We start from the raw sequence: 21957 nt of genomic DNA on the forward strand, positions 1-21957 counted from the left end.
TTCTCAAACAGTGCTTTACTTCACCAGTCGATTTGCTTTTGTTTGTATGTGCCTTTCACATTTAAAAAAAAAAAAAGTATTTGTGGTTGTCTCTTGGCTTTCCTCCCGACAGCAATTCCATGAAGGTAAAAATATATTTGTGCCTATGCAACCAGTGAGTCTTTCTTAACTATTCAGTATCTTACAACAGAACAGGATGATAAAGTAGTTTGCAAAAGGAAAATACCTACGATATAGGCAAAGTCAAACAGAATTTAACAAAGAACAGGTGATCAAAGTTCAAAAGTACTCAGACACACAACAACAACAGCTTGGAACAATGAGAAACTTGTCAGTAGCTGAACTCTTTCCATTTATACCTACTGAAATTGATGCTAAATAGTCACATGTTTTATTGAATCACAAATAGCTAAGAAATGTTTATCTAAACCCATTTTCTTACTATCCAGAAATGACCATTCACCCACTAGGAGTTAATGACGGTTCTCCATATATGCAGGTCTTCTCTGACGTGTTCTAGTATCTCACCGTCTCATATTTGAACTCTTGCTAGCCATTGAGTAATGTCTGCTTGGCAATGATTCTCACAAGGAAACATCCAACTCCAGAGACCAATGCTGCCCCTACTCTGTCAGGAAACACAACAGCCTACCTAGAAATTTTTTACACAAGATAAGGTTAAAACAATGCTACTTCAGTGTTTTCCAAGCATAGCCACTTCTACTTTGCCTTTAGTAATCATTAGAAGTGAGACAGATAGTTGTGGTCATACTTTCTCTTTTGAAGAGGAAATTCAGATTCAGATTTTCCTTGTGGAAGGCTTTCATTTACAGAGTCAACTCAGAAAATATAATCATCGAATACCAGATACTTTATATTATTTAACTCAGTTCTGAATGGCACTATCAATGGCTAGTGCCTAATTATACTTTATTGCAGTACAAACCCATCATGTTTTTTTTTCACTTTTCTTATTTTTTCTTGCAAAGTCAGATACATAGAGAGGAGAAACATAGAGGAAGATCTTCTGTCTGCTGATTCACTCCCCAGCTGGGTGCAATGACTGGAGCTGAACAAATTTGAAGCAGGAAGCCAAGAGCCTTTTCCAGGTCTCCCAAGCAAGTGCAGGATCACACATCTTTGGGCCTTCCTCAACTGCTTTCCCAGGCCACCAGCAGGAGCTGGAGGGGAGACAGGACCACTAGCATTATTCCAGTATCAATATGGGATCCCAGCACATTCTAGGCCAGGACTTTGGCATCTAGACTACAAAGCAAGACCACTACATCATTTTGTGACTTTCTTTGATTAAGGCAAAAAAATTGAGCATAATGGCACCAATGAATGAAAGCCTCCCTCAAGAGTTCATTCTACTCGGCTTTGCTGACCGACCTTGGCTCCAGCTCCCTCTCTTCACTGTTCTTCTCATCACATACCCCATGGCCTTGCTGGGAAACATCGCCATCATCCTGGTGTCCAGGTTAGACCCGCGGCTCCACAGCCCCATGTATTTCTTCCTCACCAACCTCTCCTTCTTGGACATGTGTTACACCACCAGCATTGTCCCTCAGATGCTGTTCAACCTGGGAACCTCTAAGAAGACAATCAGCTATGTGGGCTGTGTTATTCAGCTTTATTTATTCCACACCATGGCAGGCACCGAGTGTCTGCTCTTAGCTCTTATGTCTTTTGATCGCTACGTGGCCATCTGTAGGCCTCTGCACTACACCCTCATCATGAATCGGCGTATGTGCATCCTGTTAGTGTCCATTGTGTGGCTCAGTGGAATCACCTATGCAGTCTCAGAAGTCACTGTTACATTACAGCTGCCTCTTTGTGGTGGCAATGTACTGGATCACTTGCTGTGTGAGATCCCAGTTCTGATCAAGACAGCCTGTGGTGACAAGGCGGCTAATGAACTCACACTCTCTATCGTGTGCATTTTTATGGTAGCTGTTCCTTTCTGCTTAATTCTTGCATCCTATGCTCATATTGCACATGCTATATTTAAGATTAAATCTTCTGAGGGAAGGAAAAAGGCCTTTGGGACATGTTCCTCTCATCTCATTGTCGTTCTGCTGTTTTATGGTCCAGGCATTAGCATGTACCTTCAGCCTCCTTCTTCCATCTCAAGGGATCAGCCCAAGTTCATGGCTCTCTTCTATGGAGTGGTGACTCCGACACTCAATCCCTTCATCTATGCACTTAGAAATAAGGATGTCAAAGAAGCATTAGTAAACCTAATGAGAAGTATTTTCAATTTCACGTGATAGTTCTTAAATTTGAAAAGAAATTATTTGAGTGTTAGAGAAGCCTCTGGTGAGTTTTTCTAGTAATTCATTACTAGAGTGAATTTCATGCTACTTATCCTTGTTTGAAAATATTTCATATTTTTTTTCTTTAAGTCGTGTCAGGCAAGGATTATACTCAGTTAATATTCACCAAAAGTATCAATGAGTTTTAAAAGTACATTAAAATACTTCTTTTTGTTTGACTCTTGCTAATATAAAACTACATTAAGTGGCACATATATGATATGAATTCACATTTGTCAGCATACAACAGCATTACAGCATGATTCTATTAGCAGCATCTGCGAAACACTGTCTCGCTCTTTACCTTAACCTGTACCTCAGTATAAGCATCCTAGTTTCACTGTGAACGCAGTATGAAGCCCACCAAGCTTTTGAAGAATAATGAATTGATCATCCTTAATTCATGCATATGCTATTGTTTCTTTGAAAATGGATTAGCAGCTTGAATACTCATTAAGATACTGGCTTCCCATATCATGGCGCTCTGGTTCAATTCCTGCCTCTGCCTCTGGCTCTATCTTCATATTTATGCAGACCCTGGTGGGTAGAGGTGATGGTCCAAGTAGCTGGGTTACTCTTGCACCCAGATTGGATACCTGGTTTGAGTGACCAACTCCTAGCTTAGAACTCAGCCTAGGGACATTTCAGGCATTTGAGGAGATCTGGTAGCATCTCATGCTGCCTGCTCTCTCCCTCTGTTGCTTGCTCTGTGTCTATATCTCTCTGCTTCAAATATCAGTAAGTTTAAAAGTCCATTGTAAAAGTGTTTCTTGTATATTTATATGGGGTTTTTTTGCTTTTGAAGGACATCATTAAATAGTAAAATAGATTAAAAAGACAAAAATCATTCCTTTAAACATTGTTTTTAAATATTTTAAGTCTTTTAACAGGGAAAGAACAGGCAGTGATGTTAATAATGACCACAACCTGCAATCATTTTTATGTAAATATTGGATCTGTTCAAAAATCAATATGGGAAAGATATAATTTGTTTCTGTAATGAAAAGCCAGCATTATTGCCTAAGGGGTCAAGCCTCCATCTCCAATTCCGACATTCATATGGATACCTTGCTAATGTTCCTGGAAAACATCGAAAGATGGTCTAAGTACTTGGTTCCCTGTCTTGTATGGCAGACCAGGATGAAGCTCCTGGCTCCGCTCCTGGCTTTGGCCTGGTCCAGCCCTCATAGTTGTGGCCATTTGGGAAATAAACCAATAGTTAAAAGATGTCTTGTCTCTGCCTGTGTGTGTGTATGTGTGTGAGAGAGAGAGAGAGAGAGAGAGAGAGAGAGAGAGAGAGAGAGAGAGAGAGAGAGAGAGGGAGGGAGGGAGAGAGAATTTCTACCTTGCAAATCAGTAACAAAAAAAAAAAAAGAAATGAAAATGCAACTTGGAAAAAAACAACTTGATTTCCCCACATATGTACCTTTTCATTGATAGAAATTTTTGATATGCATGAAGTTCAAAGAGTGTATTGTTTAAAGTTGGAAGTTGGAAGTTCTGGGCCAAGTATGATAGCCTACTGGCTAAAATTTTCACCTTCTATATGCCAGGATCTCATGTGGGTGCTGGTTTGTGTCCTGGCTGCTCCATTTTTCTTCCCATCTCCCTGCTTGTGGTCTAGGAAAGGAGTGGAAGACAGCTTTGGGACTTTGCATTCATGTGGGAGATCAGAACAAGCTCCTGGCCCCTGGCTTCAGATCAGTTATACCTGGCTATTGTGGCCATTTGGGAATGGAAAATCTCTTGCAATCTCTCCTTCTCTCTGTGTAGCTCTGTCTTACACACAAAAAAAGTTGAAAGCTCTACAACTTAATTTAGAATTCATATCTAAAACTTAAAATTTTGTCATAAAATTTAATAAAATTTATGAAAGCAAAATAACAAATTTTATAATATCTGAAGTTGAACTGATACTATAATAATCCAAAATAATATGGTGTGATTAAGAAATAACAGATAGAAGAAGTCCTTTGAAATTTTGAAACACCTCCCATTGTAACGATTATTGTGGCAATTATCAGAAAGATGATTGTATGAGACCTCAAGCAAAGAATTAACTGGGATCAGATTCACTGGGAAAAATAACAAATTGCCTGCTGCTGGTCCAGACTGCTGAACTTGGAATGACTTAGTTTGGAAAGATTATAAGCCAAACAACAGTTTTCTTTCTATTGAGTACTAGCTGATTATTAGAAAAAAATATTAATGTGCAGACATACCCATATGGCCCTATGGGAATAAAAATTCAATGATACTAAATAGCATTTCCATTATTTTTATTGGAGATGTCATTGGTGTAACAGTATTACATACTGAGAAATACAAATTTTTTGTTTTAGTGGAAAAATCCACCATATTTATAGCAAAGGAAAAGCTTACACCAACTGTGTAAAATTGTTCTTCTTAAACTATTCTCTGTTCTTGAATAGAAAAAGTATGTAATGCAGTTCTGGTGTTAGAGCCTAACTGAATTTTTTCCATGATGGTGAAGAGTGAAAGACTCCTGCAGGGAGAGTGAGAACAGTGGAAGTGAGAAAGACAGAGTAGAGACTGCGCGGCACAGGAGAGTGCTCCTGAGGGAGGATTATGCGGGGCACGCTCTGGGGCACTGCTCTATCTCACCAGTCATCACGGTTAGCTGCTGGCATTCAGCACTTTTTTTAAGGGGTTTCAAAACTTGGGCCCAGAGCCAGGTGCCTTCTTTGTCACTTGAGGGTGTTTGAGCTTGGTTCATTATGCTAGTAAAGGCATTTACCTACTTTGGAGAAATGAGCTCCTGTGGGTACCTAGTGGATTTTGTAAGAAACAGATTCACATTCAGTTTTTCTTTCTCTCAGAAAGTGGCCAAGACCCTACCTGCCTTCCTAACTACAACTCCTTCTATCTCCTCATACATGCTGCCTACTAGGTATGTATGATTATTTATTCCACAAAGGTTTCCTAAAAATTATACAGAAAAAAAATCACAACTTAAAAATTACCTAGAACAGAGACAGGGAAAATTCATAGAAATATCTTATTTAATCTACTTCATCATATTTCTGGAATATTATGTTTAGTACATCCCAGTATTCAATTAACTTTGCAGAAACTCTGAAGAAGTAAGCAGCAGATGATGGTTGAAAGTAAAACATTGTTCTTTGAAATGCTTCAGTTTCCTAGATTACTTTGCATTTTATCTCCTTCATATTTATTTTTTCATTCAAAGCATGAATAATTCTGATTGCTTTTGCAAGTTTGGTGATCAAAGATAATTTTTCATTTTTTCTAAGCAACTGAGTCTTAAGAAAGAAAAGGAAAGATAGAAAGCCCTCTTAACTCTACTGGTAAGGACAGTGAAGGAAGCATTCACATATTCAAACAATTTTTAACAATTTTTAGATGATTCATGAATCTCCCTTCACTGTTCTCGTCACATACCCCATGGCCTTGGTGGGAAGCATCGCCATCATCCTGGTGTCCAGGTTAGATCCCTGGCTCCACAGTCCCATGAATCATGACTGTGATTCAATAAATGCCCTTCATGACTAATAAATATTCAATTTTCAAACTATGATATATAAAATTCCAATTCCTAGAAGCAATACCAGGGAGTAATGGTGACTGAGAATAATAAATGAAGAAATTTTTGGAAAAAAAAAAAGGTCTAAAAAACAACTTCAAAAAAACAACTTCATAGATAAATGTTAGAGCTGGTCAGAGCCGTTTTGACCATCCTCACAAACGTCTCTTGGCTGGGCAAGGATAAACTCCTTCAAAGACCTGGTACAGGAATATTTCCATTTCCTTAACTTTTCTGTATTTACCTTTTTGTTTATTGATTGATTGATTACATTGTTAAACAAATGTCCAACTTTCCAGCTCTTTAAATTCTTCCCTAAAATGAATCATAACATAGAATGTGATATGCGGGAAGACAAGCAGTTGGAAAAGATGGAGTGAGGGTGTGTAGAGAGAGCACAGCCCCTTGGTTAGCAAGGCTACGATAAATTTCTGGCTGTGTGGTAAGGCCAGGCATGATGTCTCTAATCACCTCATTGCTGCCTCACCCCATTGTATGGACATTCTATCACCTCTCTAATATTTCATAGAATTATCCTGAGGATGTTATTGTTTAACTGTAAATGTGAAATTATTCCTGTAACCGGTATATCCACTCAAACTGATCAACCACTTTATGATAAAAGCGTCTTTAGCAACTTAATGCAATAATATACAGCTAAAAGCATACACTAGTACAAACTGAGCCCTCAATGTCCCCAAACATCCTGCTATGTGCCCACGTTTGTCCTGGAGCTTGCCCTAATATAAGTAATGTTTTCCCTAAGAGATGGCTTGGTAATATCTTGGAACAGATGGCAATCATGGAGGTACAAAGAGTTTGTTTACTGTGCAGCCTCAAAATGTTGCAACCATGAAATGATGCATTTGGTTTCTCACCACGGAAAGCAGAAAGTATATGGGGCATCTTCTAAAGGGAGACAAATGTAAACCCCCAAAGAAAAATTGTCTAAAACATCTACCTTACATTGGCACTTGTATTTAGAGGAAAAAAAACACAGATTAAAGAGACAAAAAGAAGTTTCTTGTAGAGGCCCTCTGTTCATAGAAGGTTGCGTTGCCATTATCCTTTTCACTGCTCTTTAGCAAAAGCACAAAAAACAACTGAATCAGTACTAAGTAAAAGTGATTGTAATTAGTATATGACTGATTATAAGATTAATTAACAATCTATGATCTTTGCCTTTATAAATTCCTTTCACTTATGAACTTTCTTTTTAACTATGTATTCTTAATATTTTAAGTAACATTAGTTTAGGTTTAGTGAAAATTGGTTTTGGGTATAAGTAAACCACTTGTCACTATGTAACTGCATGTGTTGCCAACCAGGAGTTCCTGGCTTCAGCAGGGTGACTGCAGGTTTGAATGAACAATGGTTTGTTGAAAATCTTTTCTTTGAAGTATAATAATAATAATAATAATAATAATAATAATAATAATAATGTTTTAGGGTTGTATTCTCTTAACCACAAAGTAAAAATGGAACGATTGGATGTTGTGCAAAAGCTTGTGATGATTTCTGTATAAATAAAGAAGGCAGCTTTTTGTAAGTTATTCATTATAAGCATCATGTCGTAGAGGTCCACGTCTCTTGTCTTCATTCCCTCCGATTCACGCACCCTTCCCAAGTTCTGACCTCGGCTGGAGCTGCCCTATGGCAGTGATATATGACAACTTTCAGAAAGGCCACTTTTTGTGCCTCACCAGGTGGCCAAAAAATCACTCTTTCAATTAGGCAGCACAAGAATTGCCCTGCCACTATGTAATGAGTTGAGAGACCACCCATGAGAAATGTCTTCCCCACAGGTTCGCACCAAAACAAAGGGGAGTCTGGGAACCCTTTAACACACAGTAATTTCCTGAACCCTGGTGTCTCTACCGCTTTCAAGAAGCACCCCATGTACCAGCTCTCACTTGGGAAGCGCTGTCCCCTTCGCTTTTGTTTCCACATGGACTTAGTCACTTCACAAATCAAACTTCTTTGTCTGCAACTGATTCCCAACTTTTTATTTCTACACTAAGCTGAAGAAAGAACCCACTGGGATTGACCAGTAACACTTATGCAAAAGCCAAGAAAGCTAATAATATGATGAACACAAAAAAGAAGACTTAGGTATTTTCCAGGATCAAGTGATTAAAAGATAACATTTAATAGGATTATATAGGAGTGTATCACTGACTGGGGAAGATCATGAAAAAGGAGATGTATATAAGAATGGGGTCATGCTAACATGATCTAGCAAATGTTTGTACATTTTATATTTCAAATATTATTTTATCATTCAAAAATTCTTCAAGGTAGATAGAAGTAAGTCCTGGTGTTCTATTGCACATAGAGTGAACAGCCATAACATCAATATAGCATATTTTATCCTTCAAAAAACTAGAAGCCCCAGCTGTAGGGGAAATGCCTGGTTTAACCAGTACCTAGTTAAACATCCAGTGTTTCGAGAAAAGTTGTTAATATCTGGCAGGCATTCTGGGCCTGATTAATGCCAAATGTGTGTTAACTATACCAGTGTGCCAGCAGAGTTGCCTATTCTATATTTTTAAGTTAGATATTTGGGGGGAGGGTAGATACCAGCATTCTGGCACACTGACATTATAACAAATGGGGTCTGGGAACACACATGCAGGTATACATGGGCCCTGGGCAAGTGGGAGGGCCTCAGACCCGCACACCACACAACCAGATGATTGGGATTGGAGACCTGCATGCTTGCAGGCATGGGGCAGTGGATTACTCCAGCAAGGCGATATGGGGAAGTGTTGGAGGGAAGACCACTGAACAAGTATGTTACAGGTGAGGAATGACTTGTGGGGAAATTATACCAACTAGGTTACTGCACTTGCAGGTAAACAAAAGGGCTAAGACCAGATGGTTTGGAGGAGGAAAACCAGAGCACCCTTTTGGGTCAGACCAGTGTACCCACCCATGTAGGAGACCTGAGCTGGGTAGTTGGTATTGGACACTACTCACCAGTACACAGGTCTGGTTGCAAGGATAAAGGAACCCTACTCCACTTACTGTTGGGATTGCAGGCTGGTGCATTCACTATGAAAGTCAGTATGGAAAACATTTAGGCAATTCAAAATCCACCTACGATATGACCCAGCAATATCACTTCTAGGAATATATCCAAAAGACTCGTTACACAGCAAAGCAACATGCACCCCAATGTTCACTGCAGCACAATCAACAATCAGAAAAACAAAGTAAACAACCTAAATGCCCATTAACAGAGGACTGGATAAAGAAACTGGCTCATCTACACTATGGAATACTACTCACCTATTTAAAAAAAGAGAGAGAGAGAAATACAATTGTTTGTGACCAAATGGACCAAACTAGAGACCATTATGCTAAGGGAAATGAGCCAATTCCAAAAGGTCAGATACCGTATGTTTGCTCTAATATAAGATAATATGATGTCAAACCTAGGGATATTATATATCAGTCTTACTCAATGTCACTTTATACTTGTACCTTCTGTAATAAGATCTTTTGATGTAATTCATTACCCAACCATCCATAAGAGGTTGATTTTGTTTATAATTACCTGAGATGTCAATGTCAGTTTTATCACTGCTATTGGTACTGCCCATAAATAATGAAGATTTAGTCCTCATTTTACCTTCATTAGGGCTCTGGGATATAAGAATGAACTCATAACGAAATGTCTGACAGTCTCCTACATGGCTGGGAGACATTCCAGTGGCAGCATGATGAGCTTTGGAAAGTTCACAAAAGATACCCTTTGTGAGACTGGCGGGGAGAACAGAGGGGAGAGAAGAAGGCTTGGGGAAGAAGAGGGGGAGACCACAGTGCCAAACAACTGTATCAAAAAACAATAAAAAAAAGAAAAAACAGAAAAAAGAAACATAAAAAGACTAAATAATAAATTTAAAATGTGAAGATGTTTTTATGTTTTCACTCAGGATTATATTTCTGATACACATCTGTTTATATGTATTTGAACCAATATTTAATTTATTATAATTGCTGCATGATGATCAAAACACACACACACACAAAAGAAAAATCAGAAGCATTTGTCCCACACCTTCCCCCATACCTTGAACCTCCTCACCCTATTTGACGGTCAATCTTGTCATATATGTGCACTATCAAAAATTAAGTAATACATGAGAATGGTGCTATAGTTCAGTGGCTAAAATCTTTACCTTGCATGTACCAGCATCTCATAGGGGAGCCAATCCATGCCCCAGCTGCTCCACTTCCTATCCAGCTCTCTGCCTGTGGCCTAGGAAAGCAGTAGCGGATCACCAAAAGGCTTGGGATCCTGCACCCATGTAGGAGACCTAGAAGAACCTCTGGGTCCTGGCTTCAGATCAGCTCAGCACCGGGCATTGCAGCCAATCAAGGAGTGAACCAGTAGATGGAATATCTTTCTTTCTGTCTCTCCTCTCTGTAAATAGCCCTTTTCAATACAATTTTTAATGAAATAGAAGAAAAAATAAAAATTAAATTCAATTAAAGAGGTCAAATAAACAAATATTAAAAACTAGGAGATATAATTTAGAATGTTTTCACTACAAAAAAATGTTAATTAAAGGAGACATATCTCTATACTAGTATGGTATTACATGATGAATACATGTATTGTAGCATCTCAACATGCCATAAATAGGCACAATTTTATATGTCTTTAACATTTTTAAATTTTCAATTGATAATAATTGTACATATTTAAGGGTTGTAGTATTACTTTTCAGTACATATATAACTAAACCTGAATAATCAATATTTGCTTTGCTTCAACATTACTTTTTGATTGGAAGATTAGAACTCCCTTTTTCTTCATGAAATATATTCTAGTTACTATAACCACCCAATAAACATAATGTGTAATATCTACAAAAAATAATTAAATTAAATTAGTTCATTTTGAGCACAACAAAAGAGTTGCTCCACATTCAGTCCAGCAGGTAACTAATTACACACTGGAAGCATTTCCATAGAGAATTATGTATGCCCCCAAGGAAATTTCTCTAGTATAAAAATTAATGACTTATTTGAAAACAATACCCAAGGTTTTTTTTAACAACAGCATACAAATACATGTGCAGTCTTCTTCACATTTCTGCTGCTGTTTCCCTGTTCCATGGGTTGATTGTCTTTTTGTTATCCTGAAGTTGTCCATTCAGTGTCAACTGAAAAACTAAGAATTCTGATGCTAATTCATAGGTACTGTACTCATCTCTGTAATGCAGTTCCACTTTCCTTCTCTGAATGTTTGAAGGATTCAGCCACATTCACTCAGGATTCCTTTCTGTTGATACATGTTTAGCAAAATAAGGTAAGCAAAAAGATACTTGTGTTTAAAGATTTAGAATTATCAGGAAAGACGTGTGTGTTTGTGTGTGTGTGTGCACATCTTGGTAGCTGTTATATGAAAAGCAGAGAATGTCATTTCAAGTAACCTTTCAAATCTGTTAAAACATTTAATTCAATTGTTCAACAAACAACTTGGTTTCTCATTGCAATTAATCTTTTTCTCATTCGCTTACACCAAAATGTCAAACATTTTAATTAAATTTTAATTAAAATTTTAATATAACATGATACCCAAGAGAAATTAAAGAGTTAAGTGTGAAATTTTTATTGAATCATGGGATATATCACATGAATTATTTCATAGCATATGGCCAAAATTACACAGATTTATTTGCTCACGTTTTCATTTGCTTCCAAGAAGCTTGGTATCAGATAAAAATAATGTTTCAGTTTTTGTTCTTTTATTATTGCTAACTCTAAAAAAGACGTAATTACAAAATAACTAAAGACTGTGTATGAATAAAGTGAAGTGAGGATAAGATGAGCTAGAATGAGAAAGTGTAGCTACAAAGCAGAGATCAACAGGAATAAAATGTTGCACACTATCAAAGTGAGTTTAAAATTTTGCGTGTAAATAGCTCCCTTTGCAGTCAAAGAGTGATGCAAAAGTATTGAAAGCAGAAGATCCAAAAGACAGATGGACTCCAAGAACCACAAAAAAAATAGAAATATGAGAATTACAGGGAAAGGATGAGCAATCTGATAGATTAAATTTAATAGATTAAATGCATTTCAAGGGTAAATCATTTAGACTGAATCACATGGATTAATTCTCCAGTGTCTCCAACAGAAAATCCAAAGAAATAAGAGACTTTGTGGTCATCTACATTTACAAACAAAGCTAGACCCAAGGAGGTGAAAATATAAACAAAATTACAAATTATATAAATTTAATAAAATTACTGAACACATAATGGAGAGATTACTGTCTTACAATTAGATATAATTAGTTATGGGAGAACTCATGGAGCTTCAAATAAAACACAAAAAAATTTTGAGTAAATTATAATAAACAAATATAAAATATGTATATAAAGATGTCAAACAACAGAATTTCAATAATTCAATTATTACAACATGAGTAGATGTAAGTTTTGCAGAATTCAATCTTAATCAATGAAATCTTATCACACTTATTTCATATGTCATCTGCAACATGGAATTTTCAGCAGAAAAAGACCTGCAAAAACACAAGTCTAAATTCAGTGTACCCATTTTGAATAATGTCAAGCTCCAGCGAGGCTTGAAGCTGTTTTGCTCATTCAAAAACACTCCTAGAACACAGATGCTTTCATTGGAATCATGAAATTCCGGTGTACACTGTCAAAACTTTGCTAATTCCTTCAGGAAAATGAATACTGTTTTGGTGTTTAGAATCTCCTTCATTATTGGAAAACTCCACAAATGAATGATCTATGAACAGTGATGTAACATAGTGTCCCAGCTGCTCCACCCTCAATCCTTCTCTTTGCTACTGGCCTGGGAAAGCAGTAGAAGATGGTCCGAAGGTTTGGCCCCTGACTATCCATCAGGGGAGCCTGGAACAAGCTCCTGGCTCCTGGCTTCAACTGTTGTGACCATCAGAGCAGTGAACCCATGCATGAAAGATCTTTATCTCCTACTTCTTCTCTGTGACCTTGACTTTCTAGGAAATAAATACATCTTTTAAAAAAAATTTTTAAACATATGTTAAAATATACATAGTAATATTCCCTTTATTTCAAGCTTTAAAATAGAGTACTAAGCAATTAAATGAATTTTTAAAAACTCCTTTATACTATCTGATGCAGAGCTCATTAATGATTGGTGACATTATGACTTTATTCTTGTTATTAAAAATTCTGACCTAAGGTAAGATGAGCACATTAAAGCCCAAACTTCACACCCATTCTTAGTAGCTTGGTGTCAGGCCTCTCAGAATAATTTTGAAGTTCAATGAAACAGATGATATGCAAACTATAATGGCTTTGTAACCTTGAGAACATACTGTGGTACCTTAATACTACTAATTGCTTGGCAGAGCAACTCATATTTTTCCACACTGGGTGCCATCTTACCTTTCCATGAGAGTATGCAACATCTGGCAAACACTATGAATTTCATAAAACATACTTTATTATCAAAAGAAAAGAGTAGTGTTTTTGTTTATCTTTCTCCAAAAATTGTTTGCTTCACAAGCTGATTTTATTTTGTTTTTTAATGTGCCTTTCAGATGGAAAACAAAGAATTTAAGGATGTCTCTGGGCTTTCCTTTTGACAGCAACTACCTGAAGTTAAAGAGCTTTTGTGTCTATGCAATTGGTGAGTCATTGTTAACTATATAATAAGTAGAACAAGATAATAAAATAGCTTACTAAAGGAAAATTCCTACAATACAGGAAAATTAAATAAAATTTAACGAGGATGAAGTATGGTCAAAGTTCAAAAGCACACAGACACACATACTCCTCAATAGTTGGACTCTATCCAATTACACCTATGCAAACTTATAATCAAATATTCACATATTTAGTTCCAAATAGCTGAGGAAGATGCATTTCAACACATTATCTTACTGTCCCAAATATGTTTCTTCCACTAACTACTGGCAGTTGAGTTATTCTCATAATTCGTTACTCTCATAGATCCAGGTTGTCTCTGCCGTTCTCTGCTAATATTACCAACTCAATATTGGAACTCTTGTCAACATTTCAATGACGTCTGCTTGCACTGATTCTGAACAGAGCTTACGTTGCTCCTGCTCTGTCAGGCTACACGGTGGAATTCAGTTTCACAGTCTAACAGACTCCTTAGCACACTTTGATACAGGCCAAAGTTTAAACTAGATTATGGTAGATTTTTTAAGATGTAGTCACTTCTATTTTTCATTTAATACTTACTAGGACAAATAGATACTTACTGTCATGCTTATTATTCTGAATAGGAAATTCAAACACAGAATTTACTTACTAAAGGCAACAGGCCTTAATTTGTAGTGCTATCAAGGAAAATAATATCATCTGATACCAGCTCATTTATTATTTTTTTTCAATTTCATAATGCATCTTTTTTTTATTAAATTTATTCATTAATTACATTGTGTTGTAATTACATAGAATCTGGGATTCTCCCCCCCCTCCCCCCATGGTGGGTTCCTCCACCCCGCTGCATAACCATAGTTCAAGTTTAGTTGAAATTCCCTCCCTGCAAGAATTTGCCAAGCATAGAGTCCAACATCCCATAGTCTAGACAAGTCCATCTACTTATTGGGAAGACCCTCTCTGGTCTGAGGGCAGAGTCAGCAGAGTATCTTCCCGGTCAAATAAAAGCACTAATATACCATCTGCAACAATTAACATCGTTATGGAATTAATTGACATGATATTGAGCAGTCAACATGTTAAAAATAAATACGATTTCTTAACCACTTTCTATGACCCCCCATTCACAGTTCAATTTTAGTTTATATACTAAAAATGACATAATATCCATAACATAACATGATATGCTTAACATCATATCATCTTAAATTAAGGCAAACATGTGGTATCTAACCTTTTGGGATTGGTTCATTTCCCTTACCATTATGGTTTCCAGTTTGGCCCATTTGGCCACAAAGAACTGCATTTTGTTTTTTTTAATAGCTGAGTAGTATTCCATGGAGTAGATGAACCATAGCTTTCTTATCCAATCCTCTGCTGATGGGCATTTTGGCTGTTTCCATGTTTTTGCAATTACTGATTGTGCTGCTATGAACATAGGAGTGCATGTTGGTTTCTCATAAAACAAGTGTTCTGGATATATTCCTAGGAGTGCTATAGCTGGGTCATACGGTATGTCGATTTTGAGTTGTTTGAATATTCTCCATACTGATTTCCATAGAGGCTGTACCAGCCTGCAGCCCCACCAGCAGTGGAGTAGGGTTCCTTTTTCCCCGCAACCTCGCCAACCAGTGTTGTTGGTGTTTTTCATGTGGGCCAGTCTTACTGGCGTTAGGTGGTATCTCATTGATGTTTTAATTTGGATTTCCCTTATTGCCAGGGAACTTGAAGCTCATTTATTATTTAACTCAATTATTGAATGACATTGTTAATGACCAATGAAGGACTGTTTTATTACTTCTCATTACTCCATCATTTTACCACTATGTTCCATAGGGAGAAAAAAAAATTGAACACAATGGCACCAATGAATGAAAGCCACCACCCGGAAGAGTTTATTCTACTCGGCTTTGCTGACCAGCCTTGGCTCCAGCTCCCTCTCTTCACTGTTCTTCTCATCACATACCCCATGGCCTTGATGGGAAACATCGCCATCATCCTGGTGTCCAGGTTAGACCCCCGGCTCCACAGCCCCATGTATTTCTTCCTCACCAACCTCTCCTTCTTGGACATGTGTTACACCACCAGCTTTGTCCCTCAGATGCTGTTCAACCTGGGAACCTCTAAGAAGACAATCAGCTACGTGGGCTGTGCGATTCAGCTTTACATCTTCAGCATAATGGGAGGCACTGAGAGTCTGCTCTTAGCTCTTATGTCCTTTGATCGCTACGTGGCCATCTGTAGGCCTCTGCATTACACCCTCATCATGAATCGGCGTATGTGCATCCTGTTAGCGTCCATTGTGTGGCTCAGTGGAATCACCTATGCAGTCTCAGAGGCCACTCTCACACTACAGTTGCCCCTGTGTGGTGTCAATACATTGGATCATTTGCTGTGTGAGATCCCAGTTCTGATAAAAACAGCCTGTGGTGACAAGAGGGCTAATGAGCTGATACTCACTGTGGCGTGCAGTTTTATGGCAGCTATTCCTATATGCTTCATCATTGTTTCCTATGCTCACATTGGACGTGCTATATTTAAGATTAAGTCTGAAGGACGAAAAAAAGCCTTTGGGACATGTTCCTCTCATCTCATTGTTGTTGTCTTATTTTATGGTCCAGGCATTAGCATGTACCTTCAACCACCCTCCACCATCTCAAGGGACCAGCCCAAGTTCATGGCTCTCTTCTATGGAGTAGTGACTCCAACGCTAAATCCCTTCATCTACACCCTGAGGAACAAGGATGTAGAAGAAGCATTAGGACACCTAATGAGAAGTATTTTCAGTTCCAAGTCATGCTTCTTAAACATCAAATGAAATTATTTGACCCATAGAGAACCTTTGAATGGGTTCCTCTAGTAAATCATTCTTGACGTATGATCAAATTTCAAGCTACTTATCCTTCTTACAAAATATTTCATGTTTATTTTTCCTTGTAGTCATGTTAGGTAAGGATTATACTCAGTTAATATTCACCAAAATGATCACTGATTTTTTTCATTAAATTTATTCATTAATTATATTGTGTTGTAATTACATAGAATCTGGGATTCTCCCCCCTACCCTCCCCCCATGGTGGGTTCCTCCACCCCGCTGCATAACCATAGTTCAAGTTCAGTTGGAGATCACTGATTTTTAAAAGCACATCAAAATGCTTCTTTCTGTTTGTCACACACTGAAACAGAAAACACATTAAGTGGCAAATACATGATATGAATTGATTAGTTCAAATTTGTCAGCATACAACAACATAACTACAGTGTGTCATCTGAGAAACATTATCTCGTTCTTCAACTTGCCCTGTACCTCAGTAAGTATCCTAATTTCACTCTATACTCAGTGTGAAGCCCGCTATGCTTTTGAAGAATAATGTAGTTATCATCCTCAATTCATACAGATGCTATCATTTCTTTGGAAAAACATTTTGTAGGATTAGCCTCTTTGATACCCATTAATGCACTTACAGCCCATATCAGGGTGCTTGGGTTCAATTCCTGCCTCTGACTATGACTCTATCTTCATATTTATACAGACCCTGTAGGGTAGAGGTGATGGTCCAAGTAACTGAGTTACTACTGCACCCATGTGGGAGACCTGTGTAGAGTGCCTAACCGTTAGGTTTGTCCTCAGCCTGGGGACATTGCAGGCATTTGAGGAGTGATTCAGTTGATGGGAGTGTCTCTTGCTGACTCACTCTTTCCCTCTGTTTCTAACTCTGGGTTTATGTCTCTCTGCTTCTAAAGTAATACGTAAAGTGTTTTTTTTTTTTTTTTAAGTTTTTTTCTTCATTTGAAAGGGGATTTACAGAGAGAAATATCTTCCATATGCTGGTCTACTTCCCAAGTGGCTGCAATGGCTGTAGTTCAGGCGATCCATAACCAGGAGCCTGGATCTTATTCCAAGTCCCCCATGTTTGTGCATGAACCTAAGATTTTGGGCCATCCATGACCTCTTTCCCAGGCGGTAAGAATGGAGTTGGATGCTTAGAGCAGCCGGGACATGAACCAGCACCTCTATGGGATCCTAGCACATACAAATCAATATAGCTGGACCCGGTAGCATGGCCTAGCGGCTAAAGTCCTCTCCTTGAATGCCCTGGGATCCCATATGGGCACCAGTTCTAATCCCCGGCAGCTCCACTTCCCATCCAGCTCCCTGCTTGTGGCCTGGGAAAGCAGTCGAGGATGGCCCAAAGCCTTGGGTTCCTGCACCCGTGTAGGAGACCTGGAAGAGGTTCCAGGTTCCCGGCATTGGATCGGCACGCACCGGCCGTTGTGCTCACTTGGGGAGTGAATCATTGGATGGAAGATCTTCCTCTCTGTCTCTCCTCCTCTATATATATCTGCCTTTCCAATAAAAATAATAAATCTTTAAAAAAAAAACAAATCAAAATAGCTGATAGGCATCTATGCACAAAGCCCAATAAGTAAGTTTTCAAAGTGCATTGTAAAATTATTTGTTCAATATTGTCTATAATTTTTTATTTTAAAAGGATGTAATCAAAAATTAAAATAAATAAATTAGATGAACATCATGTATTTTAATATTGTTTTTAAATATCATAAGTCTTTAATAGTGAAACAACATGAAGTGATATTAATAACAAACCACAACCTGCAATCATTTCAATACAAATATTGATCTACTTAAAAGTCAGTATGAGGCAGATATAATTTGTTTCTGAAATAAAACGCCAGCATTGTGGCTAAGGGGTTAAGCCTCCATCTCCAATGCAGGCATTCCATATGTGTGCCTTGTTAAAGTTCCTGGGAAACATCACAAGATGATCCAATTTCTTGGATCGCTGCACTTGTGTAACAGACCCAGATGAAACATCTAGCTCCTGGCTTTGGCCTGACCCAGCCCTTGGAATTGTGACCATTTGTGAAGCAAACCAGTAGATAAAAGCTCTCTCTCCCTGTGCCCTTAACACTGCATTTCAAATAAATAAAACGCATTTTTTAAAAAAGCAATCTAATTACCCAATACTTGTACCTTTCCATTGATACAAATGTTCTAGGCACAAGAAATTCAGTCTTTGCATTATTAAAAGTTCTGGGGCCAGTACTGTGCCATAGTAAGCTAAGCCTCCACTCTCCACTTGCAGCATATCCCATGTGGGCACCGGTTCAAGTCCCAGCTGCTCCATTTCTGATCAACCTCGCTCATAATAACTTAGGAGAACAGTAGAACTGGTTCAAATCTTTGGGTCTCTGCCTCCATGTGGAACATCAAGAAGAAGCAGCTCCTGGTTGCTGACTTCAAATCAGCTGAACTCTAGCTATTGTGACCATTTGGGGAGTGATCAACAAATGGAAGAGCTCTCTCGATCTCTCTCTTTCAGTCTCTTTCTCACTGTGAAACTCTGTCTTTCAAATAAAAATGAAATAAATAACAAAAAATTGAAAATTCTAACTTAGTGTAGACCTCACATCTAAAATTTAAAAGTTTGTCATAAAATTAAGTGAAGTTTATTGAAACAAATTAATACATTTTATACTTTTCTGGAGTTTAACTGGTCCCATAAGAATTTAAAATGATATGACATGATTGAAAAATAAAGAGAAGTAAGAAGTTACTTAGAATTTCAAGATGTCTTCTGTATAGATTATTATGGCAATCATGGAAAGGATAAGTATGTGAGAGCTCAAGCAAGAATTAACTGCAGCCAGATATACTGGGAAAAATAACAAGTTGCCTGCTGCTGGTCAAAGTGCCATCTTTGTCACTTGAGGGTTTTTGAGCTTGGTTCATTATCTATACTCGCATCCACCTACTTTTGAGAAATGAGCTCCTGTGAGTACCTAGTGGATTTTGTAAGAAACAGAATCATAAGAGACTCGCAAGATGGCCGACATAGGAGGAAGACTGTGAGGGAGCTCACAGACAGAGAGGGCTAGAACGCAACAAAAGCACGCTGAAAGCCGCGGTCGACCCACAGACCGACCCGCAGGCGCTGTGGCCTTCAGGCGTGGTGGTGATCGGGACCCGCTGGCGCCTGCTCACCCTGGTCGCCAGGACCTGCCAGGACCTGCACCCGCTGCAGACATCAGGACCTGGAGTCATCGGGACCCGCCGGCATCCGCCCACCCTGGTCGCCAAGCCCCGCCGGGACCTGCACCAGCCGCAGCCTCCAGGTTCCATCCGCCTGCACCCGCCGGGACCTGCAATGGACGCAGTAGCCAGGAGACTCACCCGCACCTAGGGTTCCCACCAGAGGAAGAGGCAGACTGCAAGAACCTGAGGTTTGAGTCAATTGGGTGGGGACAGTGGTGGGTTGGAGGCTCCAGGAGTTGGTCCCCCAGGGGCATGCACAGAGCCTGAACACCCTTGGTGCTCATCTCCCCGCCCCTCCCCCCCGAGACTCCAGCATCTAGGGACACAGGGCGAGTGCCTTGAAACTGTCAAAACTGTGTCTGGGAGGTGATGCACAGTGGTCCTGTGCGCTGAGGAGAAAGGCAAAAGGCACACTGAATACTCCCCTGTGCCTTTGCGGTCTGGCACTAAGCTGGGCGGTGCTATCCCACAGGAACCCAAGCACGCCTCTGGGCTGGGCAGTCCCGTGCTAGCTCTGGGGCGGTCGGTCCCCTGCAAGTGCTGGGGTGGGCGGGCCTGCGCAGGAGGCGCTTTCAGAGAGCACCTGGAACACCCCACGACCTATAGTCCCATGCTTGGGAGACGCACCAGGAGAGCACTGCGGACCTGCGTGCAGGAGGCGTTCCCAGAGAGCACCTGGAACCTCCACGCCCTGCAGTCCCTGGCACTGGGGACACACCGAGAAACCACCTAGAATCCTCCGAGCCCTGTGATCCCGCGCACAGGGGCGCACACAGAGAGTGCCTTTACTCCCCCACACCCTGTGGTAGCATACCTGTAGGGGACGAGCTGAGAGTGCGCTTTGAATCCGCTGGGCCCTGGAAGTGGCGGCCTGAGGTCCAGTGTTCTGGAGACGCACCAAAAGTGCCTTGAAAATTCCCACACCCTGCTACTCCACGCCTGCAGACTCCGATCTCTACAGGATAGTGCTTGGAGACCCCTCAGCACACTGGTGCCTAGGTCTCTCAAAAAAGAAACACTAACACAATGGGAAGAAATACCAGAAAAGGTAATGATCCAGATGAGAGAGCCAACACCCTACCAATAAAGGATCAAAAGCCAATGTCTATTTCGGAGATGCGAGATGAAGACATAGAAGATCTACCAGACAAGGAATTCAAAAAAATAATGTTAAAATATGTCAGAGACAATGAGAAGAATTGGGAGGACTTCAAGGAATTCAAGAACCACATAGCCTCAGAAATACAGCAAATGAAAAGTAAAATCCTTGACTTAGAGCACAAAATTGAGAGCCTAACCAACAGAACAAATACAGCAGAAGAGAGGATCTCTGAAACGGAAGACACACAAAACGAACATACCCAGTTCATTAAACAGCTGGAGACAAGTCTGAACAAAGCCAATAAGACCATATAAGAAATGAAAGACAACCTCAGAAAATCGAATATTAGGATTATTGGCCTTCCTGAAGGAGCGGAAAAAGAGTCAGGAATGCAAATGGTGCTCGACGAAATTATACAGGAAAACTTTCAAAACACTTGGAACATGAATCCAGCCCAAATCCAGGACGGTCAGAGGACTCCCAGCAGATATGACCCAAAGCGATCTTCACCCAGACATGTGGTGCTCAAGTTCCACTCCAACGAAGACAAAGAAAGAATCCTAAGACAAGTACGAAGCAGAGAAAAGATCACATACCGGGGAAAACCAATCAGGATCACTGCTGACTTCTCTGAAGAGACTTTACAAGCAAGAAGAGAATGGACAAAGATCTTCCAAATCCTGAATCAGAACAACTGTCAACCAAGAATATTGTACCCAGCAAAGATCTCATTCGTATTTGAGAACGAAATCAAATACTTTCACAGCAAAGAGAAATTAGAAGAATATGCCAGCACAAAACCAGCTCTACAAAATCTCCTTAGAAATGCACTAAATCCAGAAAAAAAGCCGGTGAATCATAAGCAAAGATGGCAAACAGGAAGGTCTCCCCACTAAAGTCCACACAAGGAAGGGCAATTACACAGATATCAACACCCACAAAAACAAGTATGGCAGGGCAAAATCACAACCTCTCAATTTTAACTCTTAACACAAATGGCCTGAACTCACCAATCAAAAGGCATAGATTAACAGAATGGATTATCAAACAGCACCCAACTATCTGTTGCCTACAAGAGACACATCTAAGCAGAAGAGATTCGAAGAAGCTGAAAGTGAAAGGTTGGAAACAGATATTTCATGCCAATGGACAAGAAAAAAAGGCTGGGGTAGCTGTCTTAATTTCAGATGATGTGGACTTCAATCTGACACACATCAAAAAGGACAGGGAAGGACATTATATATTGGTGAAGGGACTGA

At 39.3% G+C, this 21957-nt stretch overlaps 2 protein-coding genes across 2 annotated transcripts; both read left to right on the forward strand.

Moving 5' to 3' along the window:
• The first annotated feature begins 1318 nt into the window (after window positions 1-1318).
• Window positions 1319-2270, forward strand: LOC101524596 (olfactory receptor 2B11-like). Its single transcript, XM_058670151.1, has one exon. The coding sequence runs from the start codon at window positions 1332-1334 to the stop codon at window positions 2268-2270; it is 939 nt and encodes a 312-aa protein (XP_058526134.1). The 5' UTR covers window positions 1319-1331.
• A 13126-nt stretch (window positions 2271-15396) lies between these two features.
• Window positions 15397-16356, forward strand: LOC131481401 (olfactory receptor 2B6-like). Its single transcript, XM_058670163.1, has one exon. It carries the CDS (start codon window positions 15397-15399, stop codon window positions 16354-16356), a length of 960 nt encoding a protein of 319 aa, XP_058526146.1.
• The last annotated feature ends 5601 nt before the right edge of the window (window positions 16357-21957 follow it).

This window comes from Ochotona princeps, chromosome 1 (assembly GCF_030435755.1).
Source record: "Ochotona princeps isolate mOchPri1 chromosome 1, mOchPri1.hap1, whole genome shotgun sequence".
Classification (NCBI taxonomy): Eukaryota; Metazoa; Chordata; class Mammalia; order Lagomorpha; family Ochotonidae; genus Ochotona; species Ochotona princeps.

Coding starts and splice junctions, on each gene's coding strand:
- LOC101524596 (XM_058670151.1), top strand. CDS start 1,332: ATGGCACCAATGAATGAAAGCCTCCCTCAAGAGTTCATTCTACTCGGC.
- LOC131481401 (XM_058670163.1), top strand. CDS start 15,397: ATGGCACCAATGAATGAAAGCCACCACCCGGAAGAGTTTATTCTACTC.